Here is a 15676-nt window from a genome sequence, read left to right on the forward strand (position 1 = left end):
TGGAGCTCCTCAGATATCTTGGGGAAAGAGGGCCATGAGAACATGAAGCTCCAGGACCCTTCATTCCCATTTTAACGATAGTAACCTCCCATATGCCTGTTTTACACATTGAAAATCCATGTAGTACTTGGGCAAGAATGTACTCTAAACAGTTTGATGACTCTGGGGCAAATATTCTCAGAAATTATTCAACTTTTTGTTGGAACTCTCTTTCAAATAATGCCCGTCATCCATGAGGGCAGGGATAAGTGTCCTGAGATTGAAAGACTGAACTGAATTAATATAATACCCACAAAGGGAGGGAGGGATTTTTGTCTGTTTAGTTCAGTGCTATACCAAGAAGCCAAACAGTGCCTGGAACTTGTGGTTTTCTTGAAGGCAAGTCCCGGAATAGAAATGAGCACAAGGAAGGGAGAGCCTGAGATTATAAACTACCCAACAATATTATATTTTTTAATGAAAAAAAAAACAAAAACTCTGAAAACTTTCATTAATCTCAGGACCCTTGAGGTCCTCCACTCTCTGTGTTCCACAAGCACTGGTTGTAAGCTTGGGAAAATAACCTACATGTTTCAGTTTCCTCATTAATAATATAGAGATGACATAAATTTTGTAAGGATTAAGTGTCAAGCACTCAGCTCAGTATTTAACACAAAGTAAGAGCTTTAAAAAATATATAAAAGTGACCTCCTTTCCCTTGGCAATTCCTATAATCCAAATATTGTAATAAATTAGAAGCAAATGCAATAGTCCTAAGCAAATGTAGTAGTCCTAAAGCAGTTTTTACCTGAACCCCTTGTTCAGTTAGTTCAGCCAGAAAGGGAAAAGAATCTCTAAATCTGTTCTTGTGCTTCTTTGCTTAGATTCACTCCAGGACATGGCAGTATGAGGGCCCGGGGCATGTCAGGCTCTCTCAGAGCTGCCAGGGACTAAGAGAGGACCCAGAAGTAAGCATCTTGGTGTCATTCATGAGAAACAGCTCTAAGCTCTTTGGTTTGGAGGAAATCTCATAAATTGTCTTACACATTTATTTTTCAGCTGAGGAAGATTAAGACCAGAGATGTTAAGTGATTTGGCTAAGATCACAGAGTTAACTGAAAACATTACTAGACTATCTTCTAACTACTTTCTATCAGGATGCCACTGACTGAAAACAGACCCTGCCCCAATCAAGCAGACCAGTAGAAATCCAAATTCATAGGAATCAGAACCAACAAGGTTTTAGTGAAGTAATGACCTAAATTATATCCCTCTTCAGGACACTACCCAGGAAATTAGGTGTTTGTGAGACCCCAAGCCCTTAAACTCCAATGAATTAACTCTACAGATTCCTCAGCTTCTCTCTTCCTAGTCCTCTTTCCATTTTTTGTATTAGCCAAGGCCTGAGGGATCTCTCACTTACACGTCATTCTATGAAAAGCACAGAAGATCTCAGATATGTAACTCCCACCAGTCTCCTGACTTCGGCAGATATTTCTGTGAGATTTTCATTCTTTTTATCTTTAAGGTAGGAACTTGCTTTCTGCCTGCTTGCTGGCGCTCTTTTGCAAGCTCTTTATAAAACGGCTGGCCTTTACTGACTGGTAAACAGAGGCCTTAGTTGAAAGAGGGTCAAAGAGGCTAAGAAACACAAGACTAGACTGATTCTTCACCCTCTATAGTCTTTTCATTCACTCTACTATTCTCTCCAGATAAACTCTAACTTTCAATAGCTAAGCTCAGTTCTGTGTTCATGCTATCTTAGAAATTAAAAAAAAACAAAACATTCAGAGAAATGGTAACAAGAGTTAACTCACTGATGAAGATTCTAGCTTGCTTTTGATTAGTCACGCACCACGCAGTTTTCCGAACCACTAATGCCACCTGGTGGCCAGCAAGATGCATTATAAAACTTAAAATCCATGTATTTCAGATTATCTGTACTATAACAAATCCTATAGGAACTTGGGGCAATGTGAGTTGGAAGAGTTGATTATGCTACTCTAATCTCTCATTTCTTTTGGTTAAATAACCAATTTCTAGTTTCTGCTATAAAAAAAAACTATATAAAGCCAAACTTCTCCCATTCCCCCCAAAATCTCATCTTTCCCTTTTATCACCTTATCTAAAATACTCCACACAAAGCAATTGAGTCATACATGTGCAAAAGGGGCTTCAATTCAAAGTAAAATCAATTTTATTAATAAATGTCTTTCCATATGTGCAAACAATTAATAAATTCCAAGGGAAAAAACCTACATACAGTGAAACTAGAAGTATCCCAGGATGACAAAAAAAATATATAAATATGTACACCCATAATCACCGCCGCCTCCGAAAACCTGAAAGGAAGGGAAACCAAGAATGAGGCAAAGGACAGTTGGGAAAGCTGAAGGGCAGAACAAAAAGACATCTAGAAAGATGGGCTCAATAGGGGTGGGTCCCCTATGCTCTACTCTATATCCTCCCAGGACAAAAGACTAGAAGTAGGAAGAAACTGAAATTGAATAATGGTTTCTTCAAGTGACACTCATAGTTCCATTTAAGGGAGCCTGAATAGGAGTTGTGGGACCTTAGAGAAAGAGTCCAAAAATCTGTTTTGTGAATGATGTTGATTTTCAGCTTGGGAAAGAAGAAAAATAAAAGCCCACCTCTAAAGAGATTACTGCCCAGCATGGAAGAGATATTACAGTGGTTGGTAAGACCCAGGATGGCAAATCCAAGCTGACATCCCAATTCATACTCTCCACCCTGCGCTTGATCACCTAAGTCCTAGCCATTCACTGACCTTTTTTCTTCCGACCTTTCTTAGGTATCTTCTTCCGCTTCTTAATAGGATTCTGATCCTGGAGACAGATGGAGAAGTGAAGCAATAGCAGTGAGCTTGCAGGTGTTAGTATCCCTTCCCAAGTTCCCATGGGAAGAAGCCCCTTGTACTTCTGGCTAAAAGCATGGAGGTCACCTCCCACCACTGTATCACAACCTCACCTCATCAAGGTGAGGTGTTCCTCCCGTCAAAGCACTGATGTCACTGAAGTGCGTGAGAGAATGAAGCTGTGAGCTCATGACACTTGCTCGTTTCTGCCGTCCTTTCTCTCGCTTACTGACACTTAAACGCACCATCATGCTCTCCTCATAGTTAATCCTGCCAGAGAAACAGACACTGTTTCCAGTATGCTCAGTTCATAAGACACAGAGCTGAAGCCCAGAACCTGGGCCCAGACATTCACCCACCCCTTATTCACACAGTTCTCAAGAAATTTCATAGCAGAACACTATAGTATCTAGTTAAGGATATATCAAACACTCAATATTGAGCTTCCCCAAGGAAATGTCCTTCGTGCTAGAACTTCTCTCCTCCCTAGAGATGAACTCACAGCCCAACCATAGAAATACTTAAACTATTATATCAGAAAATTCTTATTTCAGATCCAGAAACAGGATTAGTACATGGGCCCTTTCACTCAAACCTATCCACTGTGAAAAGTCAATGAGTTTGTATTCAAGTTACAATCACTTTTCTACTCCTCTTCCCTGAACTTATCTAGAGCTCTAAACACCATTATAAAAAAACCTGCTTTTATTGCCTTCTGCACAAAAGTGAGAGAGCTATGATAGTGAAATACAGAATGTTAAAGCCCTACTAGGTGGAACTGCCTATATTCCTCTTCATACAGCATTTTCTCACCCTAAACAGTTGGGGGAGTGGAGGGGATTTTTCCCTAGTTCTTCTGTACTTCAAATCCCTAATTCTTAGAAACTGTTCTCCCAAATTTTCTACTCCATTTCCTATATAATATGGTTTCTCTTGGTACCAGACTTAATCATATTCATCCAATGCACAAAGACAGGTCTTTATTGCCTAGAAAACAATGCCTAATCCCAAGAACCCAGACCTGTGCTGATCCTCCTGACTCTGGCGAGTAACATGAGGATGCCGGGCATCACGGATTTCCTCTGGAGCATCTGAGTACTGCTCCTTAAGCTCACGAATGACAGAGCTGCTCAACGCTCGCCTCTTGGCTCGTTCTAGGCGCTTCTTCTCCCGCTCAGCCTCTGTTTCATCTGTGATAAAAATTAGCAAGGGTTATCCCAGAATAGAGAAAAAAAGAAGAGAAACACAAGTCACACGAAGGAGGTTGTAGCCACAGTTCATACCATAATGTACTGGAACCAAGCGTGGCGGAACATATTTCTTAACTGCTCCGTTTGCAGATTTCTTCCCTGAAGCCCCAGACTGACCTTTCTCCACTTCATCTTCCTCATCCTCAGAGCTCAACTACAAAAAGAATATAATGTCCACACACTTGGAAAGTGTTAGTTGGACAAGAAAATCCAAAGCTGGCATAAACTGGGAGGTGGGTAAACAAAAGGGAGAAGGGGGAATCTGATACTCAACACTCTCAGGCTGGGCATCAACAGTAATAAGAGAATCCCAGGAGAACCAGGATCACCATGAGGCTCATTCAGGCTTAGATTACTCAGGAAAATCAGGATAATGCAACCCCTTACCTTGCTTATCATATTGCTGGGATGAGGCTTAAAACGGAGTGGGTCATTCTCACCTGAAACATTAAAAAACCAACATATTTTATAAGATTTGGGACTTTATGATAGACCCAACACAACCTTACAGCTTCCCCCACTTACTGAGGCTGCCTGTCACTGCAGTCTTGACCAGTTTGTCAATTTGATACTTCAGTTTTTGGTCCAAGGGACGAAGTTTTTCCAAAACCTGTAACATTGTTAAAAAGGATCATATTCCTTTTCCCAAGTTAAGCACATACCTATATTAAGTTGCCAGATAAAGCACCTAAAATATGCACAAACTAGAAAAAATGAAGAGAAAAATACTATTTTTCATTTCATTTCCTCACTTAAACATAACATCCATTTCAATGGTATCTATTGTGTGCTGGTCCTGGAGTTCAGGATTTGGAAACCTAGTACTTTAAGATACCAAATGCTTCATACCGTACGAATCTCCACCAGTCTCAAAACTGCAGCATGTCCTTGAAGAGACCCTCCTGAAGCTTTGTCCAGGATGAGATGGCTCAAATCCATAAGGTACATGAGCAGCAGCTGGTCTTTCACTTCCAAGAGGCTGAGACCCTGAGTTGAATAAAACAGTAAAAGATGCAAACCCAGTTTTAGCCAGAGAATCAGGAGAGCCTAAGCTAGGAAATGGTTTGGTGTCAACATTTACCTGGTAGCTGGCAGGAATCTGAAAAGCCCACCCAGGACCATCCATGGACCCAGATCTGGTGTTAGGTACAAGCAAAGGCCCATTGTGCCCCACTGACTCCTTGCTTTGCATCAGGTGAATTTGGCGAGCTCCCAGAAGACAAAGACTTTATTTTAAAGATCACTGACTGCCACGTGGAAATGTTTATTGGAAAGGACATCTAATAAAAGCCACACTCCAACCTCGTTAGAAAGGATCTTATCAGGTGCTTAACCATGAATGGACATCTCTCTCTGTCTGTGGATGTCAAAGACTCCTTGAGCATGAAGAGCCATTGACACCAAAGGTAGATAGCTATCCCAAGACATGATAAGGCCTACATATCTACAGACTGATATTGAATTCAGAATCCATTTTGATTGTTTTTACCTGTCCACTAATGATATTAGTCATAATAATAGTTACACTTGTTATTCAGGTTTTTCCATATAGTCCAACTGTTTATGATTACTGAGTATGAGATATCTGTTAATACTCTTTTGATGGCTCATGTAAATGTTATATTAAATGCCAAATACAGAAAGATGAGAAGGTAAAACTCGGATCATGCTACTTCATAGGATAGAAATGATCCAGAGTGTTTTTTTCCCCCCCACAATAAAGGCCATAAGACCACACTGCCTTCCATTTACTTGCCTTTCCTTTTTTGGTGAAAAATTCTGCCTCTCAACTCAGGTCCGATGATTACAGTTTTGCCCCATCCCCAGTGGTCAACAAGACGGCCATACTAAGACTTCCTAGGAATGAGTCTTCCCAGTGCTGTGAGACCACACTACCCAACCAAAAAGCTGGTCATCGGTGCATCTTTCAGATTGATTTAGGACCAAAAGGGAGAATCATGGAGAAAAAGAAAAGGTTCTATGAAAAAAGTAACCTCACAGGGTGGCCTGATCATAAATTCCTAACTCGGCAAGTCATGATGGGTGGTCACAACCTAGGCCTATAACTTTAGGTGAAAGGGTTTAAGGCAGCCTGGCCCATTGTTCTTGGGCATCGAGGTTAACATGTCTTTGAGATGCCAGAAGTGGGGAGCTAACCCTCAAGATAGCACATAATCTTAACTATCTTATAGTCCAATCCCTGCCTTACTTTCTCCAATCTTCCTTACATCCCCTCCTTAATTTCAAACGTATAAAAGAAACTGCAAAACTGTTATTCCTGGGAGCATTTGAGATCTTATTTCATGACTTATGTCATCAGTTTGGCTCAAATAAATTCTTATAAAAATTTTTACAATGTCGCAATACACTGCTGAATTCTAAGCTAATTTAATCAAAACAATTAATGATTTTTATCCCCATCCAATGGAATTATGTGATATAGGGAAAAACAATTATTTATACATAATGACATAATGCCTGCCATACTAACTTAATTTCATACTAACTTAATATGGTTTCAACTAAAAGTGGGGAGTATGATATACACACATTTTATATGTATGGAAATATGCCTGGAAAATAACACACAATTAACAACTGCTACCCCTGGAGAGCAAAATGAAAAAAAGAAACAAATGGAGTACTTGTATTTTGAAACTGTTTTTCCATCAAACATGTATTACTTTTATAATCAAAGAAATTTCAAAAAAGAAATGTACCCTAGTGATTATCTCAAAAGAGTGATTATATTGGTTTTTAATTTTCTTCTTTGTGTTTTTACATATCCTCCAAACTTTCTAAAATTAAAAAAAAAAATAAGCTTGCTAAAATTAAAAGCTTATTATATTTACAGGCAGAAAATTATGTAAGTTCATAAAACGTTTAGATAAAAGAAAGTAATATGTGGGTTTTTTGTGTTTTGTTTTGTTTTTTTTAAGGAGTAACTGTTACACAAAATAAAACTGAGAAAGTCCACAGCCCTGGGAAGACCTATGTCAGACAGGTTAAATACTCTGCCCAAGATCACACAGTAACAGGAGTGGAGCTAGGATTCATCCTCAGTCTGACACCTTAGGTATCAAACTCTTATACCTAAGCCCTAGATATCTTTAAACCAATAAAAGCTCTTCATATCAGCACTGATGTAGTACAGGAGGTTAAGCAAAGGATTTAAAGACAGACAAGTCAAGTTTGAATTAGGTATTTAGTAGTCAAATATTGGGTAAGTTATTTAACCTTCTAACAGCAGTCTCCTCATCTGCAATATGAATAGTATTTCCTCCCAGTGTCAAAGGGTAATTCTGAGGCTCAAATAAGATAACATGAAAGCACTTTGTAACCTATAAAACATCTAGTAAAAGTCTTTGGTGATAAGCTAGTGAATATCTGTTCATTGATTAAACAAATATATAGTGATGTAAGATACATGCTGGCAGCCTATCTCAAAAAGGCATTATAATGGAGCAAAGCATGGTACCTAGAATAAAGACAGCCAAGAATTTGAGAAGTAGGCTCTTCTGACATGATTAGGCACTAACAACTGCAAACTGGATTATAAGCCCATGAGAGAAACACAAAGATGGAAGAAAAAGCCAAGAATAAAAAATAACCAGAAAATATAAAATAAGACAAGAACAAAATTTAATGACAATAAAGAAAAGGCAAAGAGAGTATATTAAAAAGGGTATTAGCTATATTTCTAAAGCACAAAACTGCTTTCTAAAGCATAAACCCCATGATTAAAAATCCTTCAATAATTCTTATTATCCCAATGTCATGATTTTCATACTTTTGTTGACCTATGGAATGTTTTGCTTAAATAACATCTTAGGACAAAAGCTCAATATATAAAATAGATAACACCAGATTTTCTAGTTCAAGCAAGTAGGAGGGATCCAAAACCCTCTGTCTATACTGATCATACTCAATGAACCCTGAGAAGGTTCTATAAGACCTTAATTTATAAACTACTGTATTTCAACTTTACGATGCACATTGTTGTCATATTTTGACAACTCTGAAGTCAGGATGCATCTTTTAATCAACAGTATCTTAGCATTATGTCACAGATTAACAGGCAGCATTTTTTTCTTAGTACTATATATATAAAGTAAGTGATATATCCTCAATTAACAGCTTCTTGCATTAGATAAAATACAACAGTTAACTCCTCAGTTGACAAGACTTTTCAGTCACTACTTTTCCAGTCTTATTTCCTACCCCTAATACACACACGCACACACACACACACACACACACAATATACATGCAACCACACTAAAGGACTCACCTCCTTTCCCAGAATATCACCATGCTTTCAGGCCTTTGTGTCTTCTCACACCTGTTTCTTTCTGAACCTCTGACTTTTATTTATTGCTTACAATCCTGTTACCTCTTCTGAGAAGACTTCCCTGACTTCCTCTGCTTCTCTGTCAACTATTTAATCTCTCTTCTTGGCTTGTACGGTACTCTTCATGACTCTGTGACACGGCTACTGTTTATGCTTACTATTTTGATCATCTTACTCACTAGACCTCAGCACAGAAACTGGATATTTTTCACTTTTAAAGCTTAAATACTTAGGACAGACAGACAATATACCAATCAGGGAAGAAATGTTGAGAACATCAAGTCAGGGGATGCTTATTCTTCATGCATGTCTTACCTTCTCTGTAGAATAGGCTCTAGCTTGAACTTTTTTGGTCAGAGCTTGAATGTGTGCAGTTACAGCCACTGCCTGAAATTAGTCCAAATAAAACAGCTGACTAGAATACATTAGTGATCTCTGTGAGCTGTAAAGGGCAAATGCTAAACAATACCACCTGAAAATGATTTTAAACACTGTCCAACATACAGTACTATCTTCTTTTCAGTTCTGGGAAATAATAGGAGAGATGGTTTCCGATACTTCTTCAAAAGGTGGAAAAGGACTTTCATCTCTTCTTAAAGCTAAAAAAAACCACCTTACATATCCATGGGAAGGCAATGGGGACAGGGACAGTCGTGATGAGGGGCCTGTAACTTTATCTGTACTGGTTGAATTTGCAATGCCTAGAACTATATAAACGTATATTAGCTGGGCATGCAAAGTGCAAATCACATCACCTTCCCCAGCATCGGTTTCCTTGGCTATAAGAATAAAGAAAATTGATTCAGATAATTTGAGTTTTCTGCATTCATTTGGCTGCAGAAATCAATTACTTTTCATTGTAACCTGAAAAGGTCTTCATCAAATCATTTTGTTCTTATGGTATGTGGTAGCATTCAAATATATGCCCTCAAATCACCAAAGTTTGGAGGTGTAACACACAACGTCAAATTGTGATTCATCTATTCCTAAGGGGTGACATCGCTCACCTGCTCCTGGAGGTTTTTCAGAAGTGCCACGGCACCTGACAGGTCCGACTCCGGCACCTCCTACAGGAGGGAGAGTAAAGAAAAGCCATGTCTTCCTCAGAATTACGAAATGGAAAAGTCCCCACTTTCTTTCAGATACCCAGACTTCCGGCCTTCCCACTCCGGTTCACAAGCATCCTTGCCTCCTAGAGGGTCACCCCCTCAAAGGTTACTGGAGAGGAGTGGTAACTCCAGCCCCGTCTCCCCACTGCTGCTTTTCCCCCTCGCTGTGCCAGGGAGGTTCACGCCAATAATTTGCCTGAGCCACTTAGGGTAAAGGACACGTCCGCGATAACACCCCGAGAAAGACAACATACCGCACTCGCCGGGGCCGCCATCTTCACAAAACCCGCCTTTTCCGGAGCCGTACTTCCTGGTCGAGAGACTGATGGACAAGCACAGCTTGCAAATCTAAGCCAATAGGAATAAGGGACCTCTCATTTCCGCCTCGAACAGGATGTACAAGAAGAGGGACCGGGTCCAACCAATGGAATAGAAGAACTGGTTAAATCCGTCAGATTTAGGCAGAGACCTAAATGATGTAAAGATGCTGCGGGAAAGAAGCATGTGATTAGTAAATTGAGTAGAATGATTGAATCTAAACCAATAAAAACTGGGCAAGTGATTGATTGACACTTACAGAGGCCCAATGGAAAAAAGAAATTAACGGAGGTAACTGAGAGTGTATTGGCTCCCTGATGCCGCATATTCAGAGTCTTTTCACGATGCTTCCCTTGCGGGGCCTGAACCGGCCTCTAGGCGGCGGGCTGTAGCGTAACTTTAGGAGATGGCCAGTTTGTGCAGGTGCTGTCGCCGGCTGCTGCTCCACCGCAGGCCGTGCCAGGTTGCTCACAGACCCCAAGACCCTTGGATGGATTTTGTGACTGTACTTCTGTGTGACCACGGAGAAATTAGTAGGTCATTGAGCTTTTTTAATGTGTAAATAAGAGAATCGGGCCAAAGAAACCTAGGGTTTAGACACGGACAACCGAGACAGTCGCCCTCGTCGTGTGCACCGAGGGACATCTAGAAAGGCCCCCAGGTGCCGTCCCAACACTCCGCACTCTTTGGAAGCCGATTCAGATTTACGTGACTTCCCTCTGGTCATAGAGGTTAGCAGCAGAACTTGGTTCAAACCAGCCTGTGCACATTTCATTATGCACTACTTCAGATTTTCTCAGTACTCTCCAGTATATCAGTTCACTCCTGCTCCTCTCAGGTAAAGTAAGTTGGGTGCATATTAATTTTTCCCCTCGTCTGCCTAAGGAAATAGCAGTGCAAGGGCAAATGATGGTCTTGAATTTATCTTGCAACCACAGAGTGGATCTAGGACCAGAAATCAGCTCTTCTGAGTTGGAGCTGCCTTTTGAAATTAAGGAAGGACTAACCTCCACATATCAGCAGCCAGGGTGAGGAAATCCTTGTTTCTAAATCTTTTGCTGGACTTGGAAGAAGGCAAGGGGTATCCAATCCCCATGCCTCTGCTTCTAACATTTGCTGCTTCAGGCCCAGCACGCAAGCTCAGGGTGCTGTAACATTCAATTAACCAACAGTTTTTGTACCATTTATCAGGATTTGTATTAGGAAAAGTTTCCATTTCAACATAAGTTCTCTAGTTAGGTCACAGATAAGCTTTTCCTTTCCTTGGAACTTGAAATTTAGTTTGTGTCCGTTATATCAATGGCAAAACAAATTACACCACCTTTTTTTGTTTTTGATTATTAAATACTTGTCAACCATTTCATTACAAGAAAATCTCGGAGTTAACAATACAGTAAATCTTGGTAAAACTCTTCTAAGACCAATGAACAAGTGTTGGCAAAGAAGACAAGATCATAAACGGGCAATCATTCATAACATTTGCACATATTGGGTTGGCCAAAAAGTTCATATGGTTTTTTCATAAAATAAAAGACATGTTTTTCATTTTCACCAATAACTTTATTGATTTGGATATTTTGAATATGTCGGCTATCTCCTGTGCGGTATAGCGTTGATTGTTCTCAATTAATGTCTCAATTTGATTGCTATCAACTTCAACTCATCTACCCTCTTAGGCATAAGACCTGGATTCCAGGAATTCTAAAATAATTTTAGCAAGCCCCATTAAATCTGCTACCCCCTCAGTAACTGCTGATGTTAGTAACTGCCTGTGTCCTTCTAAGATATCTTAGGCTGCTGGCAAGGCCTGTGACCTTCAAAGATATCTCAGCCTCCTGGCAAAGCTTCTGTCCTTCAAAGATGTCTTAGCCTACTTCAAGAATTTAGTAACTTTTCTGTTTTAGTAAACTTCTCTGTTCTCAGAGCCAACTCCCCCAAAGACATCTACAGAGTCCCTTCAACTCCCTACCCTCTTATCCCCTTTAAAATCTCCTGCCTTTCTTTTGTTTGCTGCTGACACCTCAGGGTCTCAGCCCACCTGTTGCAGCTGGCCAAATAAATCCTTTATAAACTCATGGCCTGTTCTCCTGTCGTTTCTCCTCTCACTCTCGCCAGACCTAATTTACCCAACTGACCGCCGAGCATTGTTCAGCGAGAAATCTCTAGCATGAAACTTCTCAAACCACTTTTTTTTTTTTTTTGCAAGAGAGAGGAAAGGAGGAAGAGGAAGAGAAACATCAATGTGGGGGAGAAAAATCAATTAGCTGTTTTTTGTATGCACCCAACCAGGGACCAAAACTGCATCCCAGACATGTGCCCTGATCAAGAATTGAACTGGCGATCTTTTGGTTTGCAGGATGACGCCCAACCAACTTAGCCACAGTGGTCCCCGCTCACAAACCACTTTTGACATGTTCAATCAGTCCTAGCAACTTCTCCATACACTAAACAAATCTTTTTTTGTGTTTCAGTTGTGTTTTTACCTTGCTTAAAATAATAAAGCATAATATGCCAAAAATGTCACTCTTTTCTTCAGTCTTCAATATTAAAATAGCTACACAAAAAATGCACTAATTTTATGTTTTTTTAAAAACGCATGCTGATGTGATAGCTCTCATAATACAATCTAACAAAATTGTTTCAAATGAAGTTAAAGACTACTAAGTGCTACTAGAACCATCTTTTTTTTTTTTTTTAATGTTTTATTTATTTGTTTTTAGAGACAGAGGAAACAGGACCAGGGCTCAGTTACCAGACTGGGGCACAGGGTGGGGCCCAAGTCTTAGAAAGAAGACAGAAGCTAAGTTTCTAGAACTAGGGTACAGCAGCAAGGGTGACTTGATGCTGAGACTCCAAGTGTGGGAAAGAGCTCATTCTATCCCTTTTGTCTGGGGCCTGAAATAGGGCCAGATGCAGGGGCAAGACTGATTCTACAGATGTGACGAAAGAAGGCATAGGAAAGAAGAAAAGGGGCAAAGAATGGGAGCCAGGCCATACTTCCTGCTCTCCTCCCTAGGATCCTTGGCTAGGCTCTCCTAGCACTCACCAGTATTTTTTTGGACTATAGACCCCATTCCCTGTACTCCCTTTTCTCACCCTTCATCTCTTGATTTCAAGCATTTCTCCCACTTTAGTCCCCACATGCACACTCCCTGTTTGCATGACAAGTTCCATATTTCAGGTCCTTATCTCCCTGACCTTGCTCTGTCAGGATCTGTAACAACTGCCTTGGATTTTTCTTTCCTTATTTTTCCATCCTGACTGTTCCCTTTGATTGGCCAGGGCATAGGTCTCTGAAATGCAGCAGAAACCAGAGGTGCTAGTATTGACTCAGTCTGGGGTCTGCAGTGGAGAGGGCTGAGCCCATGGGAAACAGCACAGAGCAGGAGGTGGGTAAAGAGCAGGGTGTTTCAGATGCTTTTGGGCTTATGCTTTTGCATCAGGAATCCAGCCATGCACACTACAGCAGCTGTCAGCTGAAGGGCTGCATCAGAGTCATCAACTATATTAGGATCTTGGCCAGAACTTTTGATAGACTTTTGGCTAAAGGCCACTTCAGAGCTGCCACAACAAAGGAGAGGTACAAATGTGACCTAAAGGATAAGTTACAGAGCCCAAAACAGAAATGACCAGATAAATTTCCAAGCATGATAAATGGGACAATTCAGAATTGGCTTTGCAAAAGACATGATCAGGCATCATCATATCACTGTTACTGTTGTGAAAAAACAAAAACAAAAACTCTTTTCCACAGCAGAGACAGATAATTGCCTCTGCTATCTGAGGATAATTTCTCATGATCCAAGAGCCCACGATGTACTTACTGTCACTTCTGCCCCCAGGCAGAGTGTGTCTGTCAAGTGACTCCATTCTCTAAGAGGAGGATGTCCAGGGGCAAAAAAGAGGCAGAAAGGGAATGTTTGCTGGCAACCTCTTACAGATCCTTCCTCAGCCTCTCTGGTTCATTTTTTAATTCATTTTTTAAAAGATATTATTTACTTATTTCTAAAGAGAGTGGAAGGGAGGGAGAAAGAGAGGGGGAGAAGCATCAATGCCTGAGAGAAACATTTATTGGTTGCCTCTTGCACGCACCTCGACTAGGGACCAGACCGCAACCAAGGCATGTGCCCTGACCAGGGATCAAACCTTTGGCTTTTCTCAATGATGCCCAGCCAACTGAGACACACCAATAAGCGTTTTTTGGGTTCACTTTTGATAGCAGATTAGTGCGTAGCCTCTGGAGACTGATAATTATCCAAATACAAGTTACTGGAGGAGGGAACCCTGGAAACATCCATGACTTGAAGCCTCCAAAAACTACAAACATTTCATTTTTGTGTATCCTAGTTTAAAAAAAAAACCCACATATATTTTATACATATACATAGAAGAGTCTGGATACATACACTCCAACTATTGACCATAGTTACCTTTGCAGAGGGACTGTGGATAGTGGAAGGAGATCCACCTCTTTTGCTTTATAGAAGACACACTGTTTGAATGTTTAAAGTAATGAGCATTACTTTTTTAAAAATTTATTTTTAATTACAGTTGCCATAAATTATTATATTAGTTTCAGGTGTGTGACACAGTGATTCAATGTCTATATATCTTACAAAATGGTCACCACAACAAGTCTAGTACCCATCTGTCATGGTACATATTTATTATATTGTTGACTCTATTCCCTATGCTGTACATCACCTTTCTGTGAGCATTACTTATATAATTTGGAGGAAAGAAAAGGAGCAGAGAGAGAGCAAGGAGAAAGAGGTTTGAGAGAGAGAAGAAAAGAGAGACAAAACAAAAAAGCAGTGAGAAAGAAAGAATGAGAGGGAGGGAGGTGGGAGGGGGAGAGAGGAGCTACCTCCACCCTGTCCCTGAATAAGATCCAGGGAATCTCATCTATGTCCCTGATCCTGCAGGAGCAATTGGAACCCTCACAAGAATAGAGAACAGCAGCTGTTCACCCTCATTGGTACATTATTCATCACATATTTTATTTAGATTTATCCGAGTTGGAAGAGCTTGAGATAAAAATATACATAATAACTTTTGACCATTTTAAATATCAAAATAATAATATTAAAGAAACCAGAGGCAAGAGGGAGGGCAAGGGGAAAACATAAGAAGAACACATTGGACAAGAAAGAAACAGCAGTTTCAAGTAAATAACAACAAATACCAGTCTGCTGAAAACCCCGGAGGCGCTACTCTTTGTCTGAGCTGTGACAATCTTGCTTCCGAGAGGCTATGCCAGAAAGGTAAACATAGCCTCTCTCATCACGTTTATTTCCTCCAGAAAGCCAACAGCATTGACAGTGGCCATGAATAAGGTTGCGCAAGACCCACCCAGCCCTTTCAGGGACCATCTCCACCCTACCTACCCCAGAAACCTTCCTAATTGCCCTCTCCCCTTACTGCTCTGCCTTTACTGACAACACTTCTGTATTCCTATACTTAAATACTCAGATTTTCAGTTATTTTGCATATGTTAACTGTTGTCACTCTGTATCTGTGATCATGTTGGCCACGTGTTCATTGATCTGAAAGCTCTTCTAGGCCTCTGACCTGCCTCTTTACCCCTTCTGGTGTCTAGGTGTTGCCTGTTCCACAGAGGGTGTGCAGTGACCTTCCTGTCCCCTCCGGCCACCTCTCCACAGTCTTCTCCAGGGACATTGCCAGAAGCCATAAGGGCAATGGCTAGCAGATGACCACACAGGCACGTCTGTCTAATTCTAGCCAAGGGCATGGAGGAAAGGACAATGCCCAGGGACCTGTGGCCTCTTCTCTG

General features: G+C 40.6%; 1 protein-coding gene and 1 long non-coding RNA gene across 2 annotated transcripts in view; both read right to left on the minus strand.

Moving 5' to 3' along the window:
- Positions 1–2158: 2158 nt before the first annotated feature.
- Positions 2159–8876, minus strand: NGDN (neuroguidin). The gene is made up of 9 exons (XM_090270251.1): positions 8771–8876; positions 4954–5091; positions 4630–4714; positions 4492–4544; positions 4138–4258; positions 3876–4044; positions 2968–3124; positions 2768–2825; positions 2159–2321 (listed from the first exon to the last, which is right to left on the minus strand). The coding sequence occupies exons 2-9, from the start codon at positions 5050–5052 to the stop codon at positions 2302–2304; spliced, it is 762 nt and encodes a 253-aa protein (XP_090126377.1). The 5' UTR covers positions 5053–5091; positions 8771–8876; the 3' UTR covers positions 2159–2301.
- Positions 8877–10036: 1160 nt separating this feature from the next.
- The window catches only part of LOC150016050 (uncharacterized), a 38294-nt gene continuing 32654 nt past the window's right edge, over positions 10037–15676 (minus strand). The window contains exon 4 of the long non-coding RNA XR_016509768.1: positions 10037–10051. This is a non-coding gene — a long non-coding RNA (uncharacterized LOC150016050). The remainder of the gene's footprint in view (positions 10052–15676) is intronic.

Source organism: Furipterus horrens, unplaced genomic scaffold, assembly GCF_987537825.1.
Source record: "Furipterus horrens unplaced genomic scaffold, mFurHor1.1.pri manual_scaffold_3, whole genome shotgun sequence".
Taxonomy (NCBI): domain Eukaryota; kingdom Metazoa; phylum Chordata; class Mammalia; order Chiroptera; family Furipteridae; genus Furipterus; species Furipterus horrens.

Coding starts and splice junctions, on each gene's coding strand:
- NGDN (XM_090270251.1), bottom strand. CDS start 5,052: ATGTACCTTATGGATTTGAGCCATCTCATCCTGGACAAAGCTTCAGGA. Junction 4,259..4,491: donor CCAGCAATATGATAAGCAAG/GTAAGGGGTTGC, acceptor TTCTTTTTGTAG/TTGAGCTCTGAGGATGAGGA. Junction 3,125..3,875: donor AGTCAGGAGGATCAGCACAG/GTCTGGGTTCTT, acceptor TTTCTCTGGCAG/GATTAACTATGAGGAGAGCA.